The sequence below is a fragment of the Mycetomoellerius zeteki genome, unplaced genomic scaffold (assembly GCF_001594055.1).
Source record: "Mycetomoellerius zeteki isolate Tzet28-1 unplaced genomic scaffold, Tzet1.0 scaffold224, whole genome shotgun sequence".
NCBI lineage: Eukaryota > Metazoa > Arthropoda > Insecta > Hymenoptera > Formicidae > Mycetomoellerius > Mycetomoellerius zeteki.
The window spans coordinates 550,086-571,380 of NW_017257199.1; the positions used below are offsets into that span (position 1 = coordinate 550,086).

General features: G+C 32.3%; 3 protein-coding genes across 6 annotated transcripts in view; 1 reads left to right on the forward strand and 2 right to left on the reverse strand.

The window, feature by feature from the left end:
- LOC108723189 (tachykinin-like peptides receptor 99D) overlaps nucleotides 1-6,995 on the forward strand; it is a 47,869-nt gene extending 40,874 nt beyond the window's left edge. The window contains exons 5-6 of one of the 2 annotated variants that reach the window (XM_018448746.1): nucleotides 1,666-1,811; nucleotides 6,669-6,995. In XM_018448746.1, the coding sequence (XP_018304248.1) occupies nucleotides 1,666-1,811; nucleotides 6,669-6,787 (265 nt within the window). In that variant the 3' untranslated portion in view covers nucleotides 6,788-6,995. Of the gene's footprint in view, nucleotides 1-1,665; nucleotides 2,113-6,668 lie in introns of those variants that run through there. The other variant, XM_018448744.1, reaches the window with a different exon arrangement.
- Nucleotides 6,996-9,742: 2,747 nt separating this feature from the next.
- LOC108723176 (peptide deformylase, mitochondrial) lies at nucleotides 9,743-15,086 on the reverse strand. The gene is made up of 3 exons (XM_018448718.1): nucleotides 14,663-15,086; nucleotides 9,999-10,376; nucleotides 9,743-9,901 (listed from the first exon to the last, which is right to left on the reverse strand). The coding sequence occupies exons 1-3, from the start codon at nucleotides 14,915-14,917 to the stop codon at nucleotides 9,788-9,790; spliced, it is 747 nt and encodes a 248-aa protein (XP_018304220.1). The 5' UTR covers nucleotides 14,918-15,086; the 3' UTR covers nucleotides 9,743-9,787.
- A 4,772-nt stretch (nucleotides 15,087-19,858) lies between these two features.
- Nucleotides 19,859-21,295, reverse strand: part of LOC108723184 (cytochrome P450 4C1-like) — a 10,578-nt gene continuing 9,141 nt past the window's right edge. For all 3 annotated transcript variants that reach the window (XM_018448730.1, XM_018448729.1, XM_018448732.1), the window contains one exon: nucleotides 19,859-20,239. In XM_018448730.1, the coding sequence (XP_018304232.1) occupies nucleotides 19,899-20,239 (341 nt within the window). In that variant the 3' untranslated portion in view covers nucleotides 19,859-19,898. The remainder of the gene's footprint in view (nucleotides 20,240-21,295) is intronic.

The following is a 21,295-nucleotide window of genomic DNA, read 5'->3' on the forward strand; positions in this document are numbered from 1 at the left end:
CGTGTGCGTGTGCGTGTGCGTGTGCGTGTGCGTGTGCGTGGCGCGCGCGCGCGCGTGTGTGTGAGATTTGAATTCCCCTTTTCCGCTCCCAAATCCTCTCTTATACGTCACATGCAGCGTGTACGTTTTGTTCCTTATTAACATCGGCATTGCCGCTATTTATTGACATGTGAAAAAAGAAAGAATAAATGTAACGTCAAAACCAATAAAATGGAATTGTAATACGTTGAACACCTCGCTGCGATGTAACAGGCATCCGCAGGTCAAACGCACAATTTCAATTTTCCGCATGCTATCGACAGAATATGCTTCAGTCTCATAAATATTCATTTACGTATGACACGATACGCGAGTATCATTGTGTTTCCGCATCCGGACCACTATGTCGTAATGATGGTGAATAATAACAACGACGCAGCAATAAGATCGTAATGTAATAATTGAATTACAGCCTTCTCTCTATATTATTGCATGCGAGAATTTTCATCCGGAACAATTAGGTGATTTTGGTATTACCTATACGTTCTTTTCTTAAAAGATCAATCTTTATCCGTGCGTATCATAAAAAGAATGTTAGCTGTATATGAGAGAATTTTGTGATCCACGACCACAATTATCATTAGATAATCTTGATTCTCTCGCTGAAGCCAATTTATATTTATATTTTCGGCAAATATATTCTACAATACAATGTTCACTTATTCATGTTCTTTACGTGTAAGAAACAAAGATTATTCGACTGACATTTATCCTTACAACATTTTATCCTATACAAGACACACCTCCAAGGGATGTCCTTACAAACGTAATGGATATCCTAAAGGGATTTTAAAGTGAATCTGTTTCATCAATTTTTCCAAACAAGTATTTTTCTAACTATCTTTACAGATTAAAAAATCCTTCTCCATAATTAAAGTATAAACGATAATGTAGTCCAAATCAGTCGTCTTTATGAGAGCAGTTTGAAAAGTCCGTGCAAAGTCTAAAATATGGCATCACCAGTACGTATCGAGATTATTTTTAATATCCGGCAACTCTTGAAGGATCACACATCAAATTTCAGTGAGATAGATCCACTACTCTGTGTTTGGCGTTTATTTGAATCGATCAAGTACCATGATTTATGAAAAATGTATAAGAAAGAATTTCGTGTAGTGTGATCACAAAATTGTTCGATTTACGCTATGAAGTTCAAATTTGGAGAATAGGTAGAATGCGAAAGGACTTCGTAGCGTAAATCGAACAATTTTGTGATTACACTACACGAAATTCTTTCTTATTCATTTTTCGCAAATCACGATACTTGATCGATTCAAATAAATGCCAAACACGGAGTAGTGGATCTATCTCACTGAAATTTGATGTGTGATCCTTCAAGAGTTGCCAGATACTAAAAATAATCTCGATATATACTGATGGTATATATACTGTTATATATAATTTTATATGTATAATTATATATAAAACATATTTTCCCGGTTATATGTCGATATGTCGCACTTTATCGGTAAAACAGCGGAGTTCGGACTTCATTTTAGGATCTCCTGAAGGATATTTCTAGAATATCCCTCGAATAAAGTGTGCTGTATAGGAGTATCTTGTTTTAAAGTAGTTTTAAAAATGAATCGTAATATACTTCATCGATCTCCAACATATTTTGTGCAGATTCCGCCGTGGCTTCGCTCAATTCTTCTTCTGGTGTCCGTGGGTGCGTGTGACGTCGGAGCCGTCTCTGTCGCGTTCGGAGGCCGTGACGTCCAGATATAGCTGCACCGGTAGCCCGGACATGCATACCAGAATATCACGGAATGGTACGTGCACCTTCTCGGAGCACACTTGCACCACCGGCTCCACAACGCCTAGGAGTGAGTCAGAGTCTCACTTCGACGACACTGACCTAGCCCAAAGGGACGCGCGAACATCATCTATAAATTTGCGTCACTTGGTCCCCGACGTTCTCGCGGACGTCGATCATGACAACGTTGTCGCGGCCAAAAATTGCACCTCGCTCTGATCACTACTCTGATTCCGAGTAAAGCTTACATCTTGCCTCTGAGCACTCCAGTACATACTTGATTTAGTGAAATCGACGATACCGGCGTGTGATCTTTCGCTCGTTCGCGACGCGTATTACATTTCCATACAGAAAGATTGCAAAATGATTGCAGATATATCTCATTGCAATGTTGTAATATTGCAAATAGATTGCACAATGTATTTGCAACATTGTTGCAATGTCAGCATCATAAAAATATCTGCCTTCAGCAAGATTACGCTGTAATGTCGTAACAATGTTGCAGCACAATATATTTACAACTATTATTAAAAATAATTCTTTTATTATTACTGACTATAATTTGAAATGCAATTTATGATATAAATTTAAAAAATACAAAAAAGAACTAATCAATATATTTACAGTTTTTCAGTACATTTTTCTAATAGGCCAGATTGAGCATCAAATTATTAAATTGCTTATCAATTTAATTTGTAATATTACTATTATATAGTAGTTTAATTGTGTTTATAAATCCAGAAAATCATTTCGGCGCGCAGTTTAAATGACTACATATTTAGTATATAAATTCACATAGAAATTATTTAAAAAGCATCTAAGATTCAGCTTCGACCGTAATAGACATTAAACTCTTATTATGCATTCACATATACGATCTTAATAAATCGTTTATTATTATTAATCAATATATATTTTATATTATAATTATTATATTGTTTATATATTTTTTAAATTTTACATATGTAGACATATATTTTACTTTATGCAAATATGCCTATTTTGTACATATTCTTAACTAGTGAAATGGAAATAATAAGAAACTTCATGCATTCTATTTCATTTTCTTTGCAATATTCAAAGAACTTTTTAAATCCAAATATTCCAAAAAATTATGAAAGTTGATAAATACGAGGTCTGATCAAAAAGTTCCAGGACTGTTTAAATTGTACGTCTCTCAACGGAGAATCGGAGCGTGGTGCGGTTGGTATAACTGTTTAGTCCGAACCTTCCCGAGAACGCCCGACTTTGCAGAATCTCGATAACCTTAGTTGCAAATCTACGGCTGTTTTAGTGAAACAAGTTTTCAGCAATTTTGTGAAAGGAATCAAAAGGAAGAGCAGCGCGTTTGTGTAAAATTTTGTGTGAAGTTGGGAAAAACATTCACGGAAACTTTTCAAATGTTACGGAAAGCTTTCGGGGATGAATGTTTGAGTTCATGAGTGGTATGGGAGGTTCAAAGAAGATCGGACATCGTTTGAAGACAATCCAAACACAAAATCGCCGAACGCAAAAAACTTGTTTCATTAAAACAGCCGTAGATTTGCAACTAAGAAGGTTATCGAGATTCTGCAAAGTCGGGCGTTCTCAGGAAGATTCGGACTAAACAATTATACCGACCGCACCATGCTCCGACCCTCCGTTGGCGCGCAATTTAAACAGTCCTGGAACTTTTTGATCAGATCTCGTATATAAAGTTTGAAAAATCTTGTTGCGCGGCGGCGACAAGTGTTTCAACGAACACCATAATTCCTAATGGATCCCGCACACTGAACGTGGAAACACTTGCCGCGCGGCAAGCAAAATGCGACGCGGTAACTAATAAGCTTACAGCTTCTAATATGTTCATTAGTTACCGCGTCGCATTTTGCAGCGCAGCAAGCGTTTCCGCGTCCAGTGTGCAGAAGCCATGAATTAATGGAAATAATTAACAATCATATAACGTGTAATTGACGCATGTTTCCACATGTAACAACAGTTCATTACCGACGAGGTACTATTAAAGATACCGTCAATCCTGGGCAAATTTTCGGCAGTATAAAAAGAGCTCCAAAGGTGCCCGAGGTAATTGAAGAACGCTGATATTATCGATAAATAATTGATATAAATTTGCTATTATTAACATAAATATTTGGCTAATACATTATTAAATTCATGATTTTTTATTATATAAATGTTCCATAAATAAATATGCATATACTTGTAAAGCTATAATATTTTATATGTTGCCACAAAATTACAATTTTTTTCACTACAGTTATGATCTCTGTTGATAATCAAACTTTGAAGATAACACTGAATCACAACTTTAAAGAAAAATTGAGTACTATTGAGTTTCGAATGTTTATAACGATAAACACGTCTACAAAACTAATAAATCATAAAATTAGTACAATATTATCAGTTTTTTTACTCTTAATCACTTCAATATTAACAAGGACGCGAACTCCCATAAGGATATCGGTCTTTAATAGTATCTCGTCGGTATCATTACTCAAAAGCCAAAACATCTTTTAATGTCTCTGTAACAATGCTGCAAAATTTGTAAAATCTTGCGCCGTAATATATACCTATTATATTACAATTCATAATATCAACAATGTTGCAACGATATTACAGCGCAATCTGCAATATTGCAACATTTCTGCAATGTTACTGCAATTTTCTGTGCTGTATGGGTTATTTATACTAGTATATTTAGCACAGAACATAATACGGACGTAAAACCGTCATTCGACATAAAAATTGTTTGCACGAAAATTCAATGCCAGGTGAGAATCAAATATATTTAGCGTTAAATGTGTAATGTAGATACGAGCCGTTCGCTTCACATCCCGTAGGTCGTATCGATCACAGTATAGCAATTCTGACGGAAAGTAATAAACACGAAACAAACGCGGAAAATGAACTATGATTGCATGTTTGTTATTCGTTAACTTGCGGAAACTATTCTTTGCAAGATCAAGAATTAAACCTTTAATTTGAACTTAAAAGAATAAATTCTGTTAACAAATGCAAAACCTCAAAATTTTCATATTAATTTATTGCTGAAAGGATTAATTCTTGATAACAAAATGTGTTAAGATAAAAACATATAGGCCCGTATTCAGAACGCGCTTACAACGATGTTAGCGCGCTAACATACTATACTTTACGTCACGCATATTATAGAATTTCAGAGATAAAAGCGCGTTCTGAATACGGGCCTTAGTATATGTGATTTTAGCGCGTTTCCTATAGCATTTTAATTGAGTAGATGTTTTGTTATTCCATTATTGTTATAAATACTAATATCATCTTTTCTAGTTATATTCTTATAAAAGTCCATTGAATTTTTATTTTTCGCACAGTATTTCCATCCATTGAGTTTACATTAAATACATATATATTCCTGACACTTTAGTTTTGTTATAACCCTAACAGCACATTGAAATACTGAGAATGAGCTGAGATTATCGCAAAAGTATAATTGCGATAATCGCAGAATAATCTCAAACGTACTACGATTGACGTAGTATGCTCTGAGAATGATCGAAGTACCGTCTCCCGTAGAATTTCTACAGTTTCAGAGCAGTATAAGGATGATGAAAACGGGAGGGTTACGCACTTACATACGCACATATATACGCAACCAGGCGCGCGCGCGTAGCTTTACATACTATATCGTTATACTTTACATACTATATGTTCTCTTTACATAGTATATCGCATAGGATGGGTTAGATTATTAATTTTTTATTAATTGATTTTTACTGCAATTTTTATTACAAAAACACGCACTGAGGTGATCACAGATACATGAATCGTTGCTTTCCGAATGAATACTTCGGTATATACAGAGGGTACAACGTTACGGATCCTCAGTGACAGGGTAACTTCCGGATATAACTTGCACTAACCTGACAAAAGTTATGTCTAGGGCTGCGTTCGGAAACACCACCTGAGTGCCCTCGGGTATCGTCTTATCCTTGTTTAACACTGGGTGAATAACAACGATAAAACGATACACGGGGACACTCGGATAATGTTTCCGAATGCAGCCTAGGAATCACCCTATTGCCATGGTTCCGCAATGTTGCGGAGGCTCAACGACGTACGTATATCTGTAATCACCTCAGTGAGCATGCTTTCCGATGATATATCACTTGCTAGAATTAGCGTCTAATTTTGATGGACAGAATGGATTTTTTTGTTAGACAATTCTTTAATACCACACGATAAATTCGGTACATTAGTCACTCGTTTGTATGAGGTTATCTTCGATAAAGCGGAAATTCACATCATCATACGAGAAACTTACTGTGACCTGACAGAGAGAATGTTCTCTTTGCATTTGTTTCGATGCAACAGACAAGCGGGAAAAGACGGGAAGAGAAATTGCGTATGCAGATGGCGTAGGTATATGTACTTTTCCCACATTTGACGTCCTGAGATCATACGCACGTGATATTTCGTATTGAGTCAAATTTGAGATTATATGCGTGTGAAAGAAAACGGAATGATACTGTGCGAGATATTACTGCGTTAATCTCAGTTTGTTAGAATCGTTTGAGATGATCACAATACAATCAATAGAAAAATAAGATGATACGCAGGATGTTATGTGCTGTTAGGGAAGTTAAGTTTTTACATATGTTGATTTTAGAATAATTGCACGCAATAAAAAGTAACATTCACTTTTTTAAAGCTTCGTTTAATTTTTGATACATAACGCGACTAATTCAATAACTCGCACGAATTATATCTGAACGTACGCATACAATTAAATTCAACGGCACGGAACGGCGCTGTTAATCATCGTAGTATAATTGGATAGCACGATACGTAGCAATCGATGTATCGATGCAAACAAGCCCTATTTCTAATTCGATAGGCACGGTGCGAATACCACTGCACCTGCAATCAGTGAGAGGAAACGACCGACTGCTGGCTCATCATCGCGATCATGACAAAAAATGGAGGACTTCGCAGACGAGAGGACACGTGTCCTGACAGGAGGAAGAAAACTCTCAGCAACAACGAGTACATACCTGGATATGAAAATATCTAAGTCCCCTTTAATGCTAGCGTTCTTTCCATAAACCAACGATGCAATCGGCTCAATTGCACCTGCGTTTGCAGCATCCTGGGAAGGAGCGATTTCTTCTCGCTGTCAAGCTAGCCTTGTATAATACTTAGGCTAAAACTGCAATTATTTTGTTTCAAGAACTTTAATCGAGTTTCTCTCTCTCTCTAGTCACATGCGACATTTTTTAGTCGCAAAGAAAAATATCTGTGTTATTATTACATGTAATTTAAAAAAGTAAAGTCAGAAACACATAGAAAAACGTAAGGTAGTGCAGAGACGTAACCAGTAACCAATTCGGCCAATCACTACAGAGAACGTGACATCATTGCCTTACATTCGCTATTGTGATTGGCCAATTCGCTTACTGCTTACGTCTTACTGCCTCATGTTTTTCTACGTTTTTCTGGTTTTATTATATTGACTATCACTAAATTATCTCTATCGGCGTACCATTCATAGTCTTTTAAAAAAATTAACGGACCAAAATATTGTATTTACTGCAGTTTCTTCGTAGTATTAATACGTGATGTTTTTAAGAAAATGAACGCATTAAGAGTCGCGATTATTTGGTGTTAGAAAAATAATGTTTAAAACTAAGGAATAATGACTTATAACGCGTAACATCATCGCGTAATTGTCCTATTGTATATAAAAATTATTTCAAAGAGAAAACTGAAAAATTCAAGACTAAAGGCTTTTGTTTAAAGCTAAGCTATTTCTTCAATCAATAAGCCTAAGAATTAAAAAATAAAATTTACACATAATTTAAGCTAAGTAAAATAAAAATTATAAAATTTCATATATAAAATTATGTACAAAATTATATATCGTCACAGTCAACTGCAAGCTTTTTGTTAATAAATTAATGACTGTAAATTATGTGAATACATTAAACGCGCACTAGATGTGGTTGTGAATTCGTAGATAATGCAATAAGTCTAAATTTATCACTATGTTATTCTTATTTGCAAAAGTCTCAGTCGCTTTATTTCTCATGAAATAAACTTAATAATAATACGTAATTTTATATTCGAAGCTATTAAGATAAGTAGTAAGTCAACTTTTTAATACATGCAAAGATAAAATCCAATTTACATTTTTATATTAAATAATTATAGTTTTTTTCTCTCGTCTCTATTATTGTGCATGATATTTTAAAAGAGATTCATTTTAATGTGCTTTCTTTTGATACGGTCTCATCCTATTTATTCAGTATATTCTAAAGGAAGCAAAACAACGTTAATAAATTCAAAATGTATGTGTAATATCTTTATAACTCATGTTCCTTTTAGATTTTCAAATGTTGTCGGAGCAAGAAATACTCTGGGAAAACAAACGCTTTTTAAGATACGATTTAGGTGTACATAATACACATCATATAATAACGTAATTCTAATAAAAGTATATAATTAAGGAAATACGCAGAGTCGTGATTATTTATGAATAAGAGGATAACTAATACAGCTGAAAAAAATTGAGTATCAGAAAACGCACTTCAACTCTTTGAATGGTCCAAAACAGTTCTGTACATTAATGACGCACATGGAATAATAAACAGAATATCTACGATACCGAGAATTTCATAACTGTGTTGTGATATTCATAACTTGCTTTTTATATCAGTCGCTCTAACTATTGGAATTTCTATCTAGATAAAACTCGTTTTAAATAAAAAAAATAAACGAGCAAAAATTTTATTTGAAATTTTTCTCACAAACGTAAACTCCATCGCAATTAGAGAGAAAGAGAGAAAGAGCAAAAACTTTGCAGTAGGCTGATATATTATTCACATATTTATAAAAGATTTAAAATAAAAAATTAGAGAATTATTTCTTCTTAATGAAAAACGCAGTCAAAGCACATAATGAAAGAATCATATAGCTGCAATAGTAGTATATACGTTAATAGAATATATATTTGTTATCATATCAGAGATCACTAAAAAATGTAAACTACGTGATAAAATGTAATTGAACGATATTCAAAGCTGCGTTAGTAAGATAGCGACTGAATGTAACGCAAGGAAGTGTAAATTTAATAGAATCACGCAAAATGCAGTTTATACAAATGAAACACTTATTCGATTCGTTCATTCGGTATTATATAATTCCGTGTACCTGTGACCGTATATCTGATAGTCTATTATGACTGTATTCTGAAAAATGCATAAATAAAATATCCTATTTTTTATGTAGCTGTTACGTTTTAAGTTAATGTCACGAAAGATCGCTTGTATATTGAGAGAAAAAGCTGAGGTGTACAAACAATTTCTATTGTTAAGGTAAATTTTATTACCAGAGAGATGTTATATGTCATATAGATATACATAAAAAGAACAATTTCACTGAAAGATCTAAAAATTTGCTGGATATATAGATCTGAAAATAATTTTATTGCATCATCAAAATAATTATGTTAGAAACTGAAGAATGATGAGCAATGCTACAAGAAATTTTGATATCTAGTAGCCAGTTTGAGTTTCCAACAAAATTATTTTGATGAGCCAACAAAACCATTTTCAAACTTTTAAATCTTTCAGGAAAATTGTTCTTTCCATGAATGTTTATCGTCTTTGAATATATGTTCAAGGAAAAGATAAAATAATTTTTTCAGTTTCGTCTCGTCATCAAAGAACGAACGTGATCAAGATATTTACAAAAAAATAATTATTACTGTTTTGTAAATAAAGAGTAGATTGTACTCTAAATTTTATCTACTATAATTTTATCTATTCATAAAGAAAAATGTGAATGTGATAAGAAAAGCAGCTACTTTAAAAACGACACTAATAATAATTAATTAAAGTGATTGAAATATTACTTTCATATATGTATAGTGTGAATAAGCACGTTTTAATTTTAATGTAAACACTGTGCATTTATTTCAATCAATGTAAATATTAATTCATATGTGTCATACACAAATCAATACTTCGTCGGCAAATAACTTAAGTACATTTTGCCCTTATTTTTATTAATTTCATCCCAAGCCGTACAATGAAATGTCCTTACGTCCATTTTGTCTATGTACAGCTTTCCCTGAGAAATAGAAACAAATTACTTTCTACATAACTAATTTGTTCTTATTCTATTCGTAGTGTTATAAAAATATTCCTCTTTCTGATGTAGCTCTTACTTGTAAATGATCGTATTCATGTTGTGCTATTCTAGCAGACCATCCACATGCTCTCCACGTGAACTGTTCGCCGGAAGCGTTCAATGCCTTAATTTCCACTTCGTAGGCTCTCGGCACAGCAGCATTATATCCTTTAATACTTTCACATCCCTCGTAAAGGGTAATGGGTGTATAGTCTATAACTTTTAATTCAGGATTGATAAAAATCGTCATCGGGATGACGTTCATTTCGTGAGTCTCCCTAACAGTCTTTCCGACTTCCTCCATAGTCTCCTCCGTGCATTCGATGGCAAATATTTGCCAGGGAAGTCCGATTTGAGGCCCAGCTAAACCGTACGCCTGATGTACTCGCATAACGTTTATCAAATGTGTAATTATCTGAATAATGAACAGTAATCAGCAATGTAATTCTGTATTTTTATGTCAAATCGTAAGATTTTTTATTTAGAATAGTAGTGACTACCTACAACATAATAAAAAAGAATTTATGATAAAATTAATTTTAAAATTCATTAACGTGAAAAAAATAGGATATAAAAATGATTTTTGCTTTGCTTTTAAAAAAATAATTAAAATTTTTAATAATTTAAATAATTTAAATTTTATTTTATAATTACACTAAAGAAAGATAACTGTCGAACATAACATATTTTAATATTTAGCCTTCTTTTTTTAATTTCCATATTTCACATAACATATTTCCATGTAGATAACAACTTCATCATCTTTACGATTAATCATAAAATTCTCTTTAGAAATTTTAAATTTTTTCTTGTACGTTCGTTACAAATTTTTTTGCTTATTTTGATATTTTTTTAAATATCAATTTGTGCATTTCATAATTTCAGAATTTTTTCTTGCTAAGTTAAAGTATTTTTCCTTAGAGTAACTCGTTAATTTACAAATACCTCTTCTGTATTTAAAAAGACTTTACTGATGAAGAGTCCAGCAGAATATGTATTTGCCCCCATGCCAAATTAGACTTGTTATACGTCGATTGTTAGGCCTTCATGAAAGAAATATTTTCGCCAAGTTTTAACCCCTTATTCTCACCATTGCAAGAGTAACAATTAAAAAAATATTTTTTCATTATAATTGTTTCACTTTTCCTAATTCATGAAAAATTATGCACAAAATCAGTGACGTTCTATTCATCAAGAAAAATTCCTGGAAATTTTTAAAGATTTTTAGAATACAAATTTGAATTTTTAAAAATTCAAGAAGTTTATAATTGCTAATATTTAAAAATAATAATAATAGGACCACAAAACGTACGATTTTAGTGGCGAATTATATTATAATTTAAATTACAAAAGTATAGACGTTTCGGTCTATATTAGACCATCTTCAGTATAATATAAATTAGATATTAAAATTAAGATTAAGACAATAAGAAATGTAATAAGTTACAAAACACAAATTATTATAAAAATTGAAGAATGGAAAATTGTTCGTTATGCGCTGAATATAATACAACATAAAATGATATTATATCTTCGTTACATCTAATTTCCGAAGGCAAGGCATCTTGTTAATATAAAAAAATTAAGATACTCTTGTCAATTGAGAAACTTGAAACTACTCTTGCTGATAAAGTGACATTTTTTATCGAAGTCAAAGGTGAATTTGACTGATGCGAAAGTTTCCAAGCTCTAATTATAAATATTATTTCATTATTATTACAATTATTGTTTAGTGTAAGATAAGTTTAAAAAAAGTTATCTGCATCAGAACAAACCATGTGAGTTATATAGTTATATAGTTACTGCTAATGTGGATGTCATGCTCGCTTAAATCCCAAAAACTTTTGTGGCATTACAAATAAAACGAGTGGTATTTATACGTTAGAGACATATTCTGAAAGAGGAGTAGGGGATATGTGACGTGAAGTGGGAGAAGAGATATTAAGGAGAGGAAGATAAAAATCCGGTAATTTGTCTGTATCATTTTGTTTGTTAAGAGGATGGGATTGTTTTTTTATATAAATCATTTCTTAAATGGATTTTTTTTATAAAATAGTTCTGAGTTTAATATTTGAATGTCCTTCCAATTCAAGTCATGGTTATAATGATGTACAGAAACAACTGAATGCAGATTCATTGATTTTTTAATGTCTCTTTTATGCTCTTATATTCTAGTGTTTAATCTTTTTTTAGTTTGTCCTACATAGGAGGACTCGCAATCTAAACAGTTAATTTTATATACGACATTACAATATTGCATTTTATCTAGCCTGTCTTTGCTAAGTTTAATGTGATGATTCACATTCGTAGGTTTGTAAGCAATATTAAGATCATATTTAACACCAACAAACTTGAATTTTTCAGAAATATTGTTAATGTAGGATATAGTGAAATACTTTTTTGGGATAATATTATTAGAGTGTAATTTCTATTATTGTGTAAATTATTATTATTAGATAAGGTTTTTCTATTCTTAATAGTAGAAAAAATTATCTCTAATGAATATCCATTATTTAATAGAATGTTAATCATGCTTACACACTATTATATTTTTGTAATGGAATTTAGAATGTGATAGAAAAAGTATTCTGTCTAGTTGTCCGATTATAACACCTCTCTTATGTAATTAGACATGAAACTCAGATATCTGCCAGAATTAGTTGGCAGCTAATATTTAAGTGAAATTATCGAATGATTAATTTCATTTTTTTTGGTCACAATACCTTTTCAATATTATTCAACTCAAATTATTTCAGACTTTTTGGAAATAAGTGTCAATGTAAAAAAATTGAAAACAATATTTTCTCACGTTTTTGTGCAGAAATGTAACTTAATTAGACCGGTCATTAAAATTATAATATTATATTGCAATAATGATAACAACTAAAAATCTGCGTATGAGATGTTAGAATAATAACTTTTTGTAATATTGTTTATGACGAGAAAATCAGTTATATGAAAAAAAACCTTGATTTAATTTTTTTTAATACCAGCACATCTTTCCAAAAAATCTAAAAAAAGATAAATATTAACATTGAGAAGGTGTTGTGACTATAAAAATATAATGTTACTCACTTGACAAAGTATCATTGAAATAAAGTAATTGAGGGAAGAATAAAGATCTAATTACAAAATCTTGATTTTGATAAAAATTAAAATGACTTGTTACTTTTTTATTATACCACGAATGGAAACAGTATTAAGTGTATATTTATATAGTGTCTTTGAGAAGTTGTATGTTATAATATTTCTCTATTACGATCAATATTTAAAAGGTTATTTGCAATTTAAAAAATGCACTTATAGTTCCTTTTTCCGAATATTGATCATAATATTGTAAGAATCGATAGAAAGGAAAGACTATGAACTATTTTCTATTCACATTTTTCTAGAAGAAATACAAAATGAATATGAAATACATTTTACTTTCAATTGTACAAAATAAATTGAAATAATGTTCAATCATCATCTGATGAGTTTTCGTAAGATTTTTTTAACATAAATATGTTGTAATGAAAACACATTATTGTCGTACCATTTTCGTTCAGTCTCTGATAAAAATCTCATTAATGATTTTAAATCATTTATGTCTCTTTTTCCATAGATTATAATCATTATATCATTTTCACCACCACAGGACAATCGTAACACGTTCATATTTAACTAATGTAAGCAACCTCAATTCCTTGTTTATTTGCGCTAATCTCCGGAAAAAGAATAAGAATTGTGCCTTTATTTCGCCAATCTCCTCAATTTTAAGCTCCTTAGATTAATAACACGACGTTACTTTTATTTTTTATGTATACATAAAATACATATATTTAATGTATATGTATATAATAGAACAGATGTAGGCAAGAACAGCACTATAAGAGTACAGAAAAAATAAAAGTAACGCCATGTTTTCTAAGAAGCTTAAAATTATTATTTCATTAAAGTTTTGATTATTTCATTGAATGAGTAATATTATATTTTACAATTAACACCTTTTTAATGTTATATATACAGATATATTCATCTCTTTTTTTAGACTTTTTGAAAAAATATACTATTAAAAAATAAAAATTAAATCAAAGTTTTCTTTCATATAACTGATTTTCTTATCATAAACAATATTACAAAAAGTTATTCTAATATCTCATACGCAGACTTTTAGTTATTACCATTATTACAATGTAATATTGCAATTTTAATGGTCACCATCGATTTAATTAAGTTACATTTCTCTGCACAAAAATGTGAGAAAATATCATGTTTTCAATTTTTTTTTTTTTTTTTTTTTTAATATTGACGCTTATTTCCAAAAAGTCCGAAGTAATTTAAGATGAATAACATTGGAAAGATATTGTGACAAAAAAATGAATAGTCACTCGATTTCATTTAAATATTAGCAATTTTAAACTTCTTGAATTCTTTAAAATTCGAATTTGTATTCTAAAAATTTTCAAGAATGTTTATTGATGAATAGAACATCATTGAATAGAACATCATTAAACTGATTTTTTTGATAATTTTTCATGAATTAGAAAAAGAGAAAAAAATTATGATGAAAAAATATATTTTTAATTGCTACTCTCGCAATGATGAGAACAGGGGGTTAAAGCTTGGCGAAAATATTTCTTTTATGAAGATCTAACAATCGACGTATAGCAAGTTTAACTTGGAGAGCAAATTTCATATAGATATTCTTTGCAATAATACCTTTTGAAAGTCTGCCATTCTTATAACTTCAGGTTCTATCTTCATGACATGACCGCGCAAGACAGGATCGCCAACTTGGCAAACGTGAGCATATGGTAACTCATTGGAATTCATACCCAACGGTTGTTGGATTGTCTCTCTCATTTTAAGAATATATTTTAAGAATATATTCACCGTATTTAAGAATCTTGCACCATTTCTTTTAACGGCAACGACACGCGAGGCTATATTAATGAAATGATGTATTCGGAACATTGTATTCAATGCTTGGATATAACTGCATATGCAATATTTTTAAAATTCCAAAAGTGAGATTATCCACTATCTATCACACTGATATTTTTATTCTTGATGTGTTTTCCAACCTTCTTCTTCTTCTTAATAGTTAATAGCTCCTGCCTCCTTACTATAAGCGGAGGCAATACGGCCAGATCACAGTATACAGTAGCGCAACTCTATTCATTATGTGAAGCCAAAATCGTAGCGCGCATGCGCAAGTTGAGACATTACATACGGTAACGCCATCTGAACTTTTCTCTCACTTATTCTTTGTGTTTTCGGTCTTTCTCTTAATCGTTGCAGTGTTTGTGTAACAATTGGCGGTAACGGCAGTATTAAGTTCATATGCTTTTATGTCGGTGATGTCTTGCAAATTGTTTTAGATATTAATAGTGAAAAAAAGTAAAGTGAAGTGGATTATTGTGAAGTGAAGTGCAGTGAAGTGAAATAGAGTGAAGTTAAGTGAAAAGAATAAAGAAACTGATAATTATCCTTAAAGAGAATTGTAGATCTGTACATATATATCATACAGATTTTCAATTCTCTTGCAGAAAACACTTTGATCTTAGCTCTGTTTTAGATATAAAAAGAAAATAGATTACACATCAAGAAAATGAGTGGAAAAAAATTAAATATATTGTTCAATAAATGGATGTCCTGGAAATTTTGAATTAAAAGGAAGACATTTAAGTTTCCTAAAAAATATGATAGGTATACCATATATTATACAAATATTTTCAATTTTTTAATATTACAGTAACATAAGACATAACGCAAGAATCAGTCAATCAGAATTAAAAGTTCAAAAGAATTCTCGACTGTGATTGGCTTATTCTTACGGTACATCTTATGGTTAAGCCTGTCACACATGAAATGCATAACAGAGCATAAACGTAACATAAGACTGCTGACCCAATGAGCATCCAGCATAATGTCGCCATATTGATTCACATAAGATGCTCATTGGTAGCAGCCTTATGCTATGATTATGCAGCTTATGTCATTTTATGTGTGATGGCCCTTACTGTTACGGAAGATGGATGCGACAGCCTAAGAGAGTAAGTGAGAGAGAAGTCTAGATGGCGTTACCGTATGTAATGTCTCAACTTGCGCATGCGCGCTACGATTTTGGCTTCACCAACATCAAAAGTGCCGACAGAGAGTTGCGCTACTGTATACTGTGGCCAGATCATGTCTAATCCTTTCTTCTGGATTGATGTACTGAAAGTGATGGACTAATATCGCGAACTAAGCGCACGGTGTAAACGTAGCCATTGGCTACGTGCATTTAGAAGCTACGTTTACACCGTGCATTTAGGCCGCAGCCTATACAATAGATGTCTTTGTTTATCCTATAGGTTAAACAAAGGCTACGTTTACACCGTGCATTTAGGCCGCGGCCTATACAATAGACGTCCTTGTTTATCCTGTATATTAAACAAAGACACCTATCGTATAGGTCGCGGACTAAGCGCACGGTGTAAACGTAGCTATTGCCTCGGTTATCACGACCTAAAGAGGTCGCAATCCTTGCGATGGAAAGGCAAGCGAAATAATAAAAGACCGTTGGGACAAGGAGAAGGATCAATGCCACGCTCCGGCGCATGCGCGCCGAGCAAGAGCCGCGAGGTAGCACCGCGAAATAATTTTCCGACCTAACGATAACGAAATACCGACTTACAGCGCCGAATATGAAATTTCGTTACTATCGAGTTATCTCCCAACACGAAGCGATTGCCGGAAGAAACTTGATCGATAACATCGCGACAACGAGCATTTCGCGCCATCCGACAAGAAATCTGTTTCTTTTGTTCCCGCACTAGAATTTTCTTTTTCGTTTTCATCAAATATCAAACATATATCTATTTTACTTTAAGTTCCAAAAGTGTATACTAGTTCAGCCATAAAAAATAGACCAAAAATATTATATTTTAACTGTACTAAATTCAAATATAAATCAATAACTTTTCACAATTATCAAAATTGGATACCGGAAAGAACGCAGAATACTATTCTTACGATGTAAATATCCGAGAAATCGATTACTAATCAATACGACTGCTCGATTTAGAAATACAATAACAAATTTTTGAAATTATTATAGTTAAACATATTAAATAGATATATACGGCACGATAATTAATATATATACTGAGAAAAAATGCTGTTGATTCAATTAAAATCTATATTACGGGCTGTCACTAACATAAGTAATTAATTCATATATATTTTTATTAACATAAAGGCCTTGATTGAAATAATAATTTATGTCTTTATGTCAATAAAAATATACATAAATGCTAGTGATAGCCCGTAATATAGACTTTAATTGAATCAACAGCATTTTTTTCTCAATGTAGCACTATAAACCGCTATATATTTAAAGATGATAACTGAAAAACACAATTCTCTTTTTAAATAAGCCTGTGATATTATTGCGCCATAAATACATGTATGTTTTACATAATGTCTAAGATTAAATTGTTCCACCTTTCGATAAATTTCAACTCACTCTCTTAACTCTTTCACTCTCTTATGCTCTTACACTTTTATTCTTTTATTTATCTATTGGATAAATTACCACATACTTTATTCAAAAATGGAACAATCGGCCCTAAAGAATATTAAAAAATGTATATTAAACATAAACAATCTGTATTTACCCTAATAACACAGAAGGATTTCTGTAATATTGCACGAACATACTACTGAAAACATTGAAACTATCGCAGACGTTGCGTGATGTTTCTGAGAAGTCTCTGCAAAATTGTGGTAACGTCCAAATGTCCGCAAGAAACATTTGCGAAATATTACGGAAACGTTTGTAAAATCTTTCGGTGATGTTGGTGCAACGTCCTCTTTAGTTTCATTTGCAACATTGCAGAAATGTAAAAGAAATGTATATATATATATATATATATATGCGGGCAGGGTTAGGCAAAATACACCATTAAAGTATTTAAAATATAAAATACGAGAGGATACTCACTTACGAAAGTGATTTCCGATTTCTTGTATTCACATTATTTCAACGTGATTTCAAAGTGATTTTATTTATTTTCCGAAAAAGAAATTCGAGACGCATGACCGAGCGTGTGACGATGCTTTTTTATTTGATTTCAGATGATTTCTTGATTTCAATGAGAAATGCTTGACTGCCTCGTTTACCCTGGATCTACAATAAGGTTTTAAGCCTTAAGCCATAAAAAATGGGCGAACTATTCCCCTCGGATTTGACTGTAATTGGTCAATTTCTTATGGCTTAAGGCTTAAAACACCTATTGTAGATCCGGACTTACTGAATTCCTCGTCGATTTCGTAAGTGAGTAGCCCCTCGTACATATAGTATATAAATTCACACAGAATTATACAAGCATTTAAGATCCAGCTAGACTGTTTAAGGCATTGATTTCTATAGTCTGTGTTATCATATATATGGTCCTATAATATATTATATCAATTTTAAATATTTTATGAATTAAGTTTAGTTCAATTTTAAATTTATATTACCATTTTTCGAATAATCATTAGTCATAATGCACAAATATTTAGAAAGGAAGACGCATCTTGAACATGCCTCGATATCCCTGCAAATTCAGATGGCTAGGCATTTATGACGCCATGTATATAGTCAGAGCCTGAAAGGCTGCAACACTTTTTTTTCGATAGGTTTCGGAATGCAGCTTGCTCACCGAGCAATTGGTTCTTATTCATGGATCAACAAATAAAAACTAATCACTTGGTGAATAAGCTGCATTCCGAAATCCATTAAAAAAAAAGTGTTACAAACTTTTAGGCCCTGACTATACGTCTGAAATATTTTTCTGTGTCTTTTATATTTTTCAATTTTTAACCACCTTATTATTAAATCCATCATATTAAATTTGTCAATTATGGCATTAGATCGTATTTAGTCTGAGAGTGAGGAATCCTTAAGTTTAAATAAACTTACTTTCATATGAAAATTAAAATGGAACACTCTAGGTTATATATTGTATATGTGTATACACACATATATATATATATATATTACTACACACTAAGTACTACTACATCCATATCACATGCATGCACATGGATTTCCATTTCCATTTCCATTCCCACTTCCATTTCCATTTCCATTTCCCTTTCCATTTCCAGTTCCATTTCCATTTCTATTTCTATTTACATTTCCAATTCGATTTCCATTTCCAGTTCGATTTCCATTCCTATTTCCATTTCCAGTTCGATTTCCATTCTTATTTCCATTTCCTGTTCCAGTTCCATTTCCATTTCCATTTCCATTTCCATTTCCATTTTGCAGTTCCATTTCCATTTCCATTTCCAATTCGATTTCCATTTCCCTTTCCATTTCCATTTCCATTTCCATCCAAATTTTCTAACTAATCTTTCATATTAAGTATCTAAACCTAATTTTCTAAGAACTCAATATTGTATATATATATATTATAATATTGTATAATCATGTAATCTCTAGTCCCAACAAAGTTGTTTTATACGTTGAAGCATGATGTAATAACTCCTATGTTCCTGCACCGCTTTCCTTAGGGCCATTATCACCAAGCTTCGATTAACTTATGCTCGTATTCATAGTCAGACCTTGTACTTAAGGCTTCCTTAAATTTATTCCCTCTCCATTTCCCTCATTATCTCCTTGAATTAAAATTTCCAAGGGTTTGGACGTAACAGTAATATATATGCAAGGCTGTTGTATGTACACATAGCCCGTATTCAGAATGCTTACAACGATGCTAGCGCACTAACATACTATACTTTTCGTCACGCATATTATAGAATTTCAGAAATAAGAGCGCGCTTTTATTGATAAAAGCGCATTCTGAATACGGGCCTACGTGTATGTGCATTTATATAATACGTATTATAATTACATAATAAGAAAAAATTAATGAAAAATTATAAAAGTCATGTTATAAAAACATATATTTGATAGCAAACTTCATTTCTTCGGCGTAATATGTATGAATACGTCTTCACTTGGTCGTAAAATGAGAGAGCCGGCGAACTTAATCGTGTCGACTGTTTTCACACTTTTCACTCTCCATTTCCTGAGGATAGCAGTCAACACGATTTTCTCTTCGAGTTGAGCGAATTTCTGACCTATACAGTTTCTTGGTCCAGCGCTGAACGGAACGTAGGCGTACGGATTCCTGTTCTTCGAGTTCTCTGGAAGGAAGCGATCCGGGTCGAATTTCATTGGGTCTGGCCAAACCGTCGGGTTTCGGTGTGTTAATAAGATTGCCAATGTGATCATGACACCTTTCGGAAGCGTATAATTATCTATAAAAAAAGAGAAACAAATTAATGTATACAGAATGTTTCAAATCCAACGAACATCATTTTAAGAACGAATTCTTTGGAACATTCTAAGACGAAAATACTAATACGAAAATATCGAAGCTATAATAGTTTTTAAATTAATAGCGATCAAAGTTTACTAATAACGGAGCTGATATTTCGCACGCTCAGGTATGACGATATGACAAGTGGTGAAGATGCTTCTGGACCCTCTCAACAACTTCAAGATTATCATACAAATATGCAATGATATTTATATATAGTCGAATAAATCGCTTTTCATTATCATTTCCTAGTTGAGTTATTAAAATTAAAATTAATAATAAGTATCAGCATATAATTTTGTTTGCCTTCCACCGCTAACGTTTGTTGCATCAATATGCTAATGTAACGCACTTTCGCGCCAAAACATTCCAACAGTACATTCATGCTGGATGACTAGCGCACTCTCGCGCTAAAACACGCAACAGTACATTTGGCCAGTTTGACTATATATACGAGTGGGCGACGAACATAATGATGATTAGAAATCAGACTACGCATTGAAGATTGAGATTGAAGATTAAAATTTGACTAGTGAGGACAAAGGAATTTTAACTCCTATTGTTTTGATTGGTTAAATTTCAATCTTTCAATCTTCAATCTCAATATTCAATGCGTAGTCTGATTCCGGCCTAATGAACATAATAAACATGACGACGTATCTTAAAAGTTTCACATCGGACTTTGCGTCGCAATATCTCCGCTCGTAGGGCACATAGAAAAAAAATAAAAACACTTTTATTAGTCCGAGCGGTAGCTATCGATTGAGCGTATATAGAACTCAGTTCAGCCGTTATTGAGATCCGATAATCTCAATCCCCCGCAACTCGCCGGCTCGCGTAAAGGAGACACGGCAGTATAGCTGCGCTTAGCGTCGAGACACTACCGTGTCACAGTATATATAGTAGCGCAACTCTCCTGATTTTATGTTGGCAAAAATGGAGTGCGTATGCGCGAAATCAGTAAGTTCCCCAGTAACTCCATCTAAACTTCTAT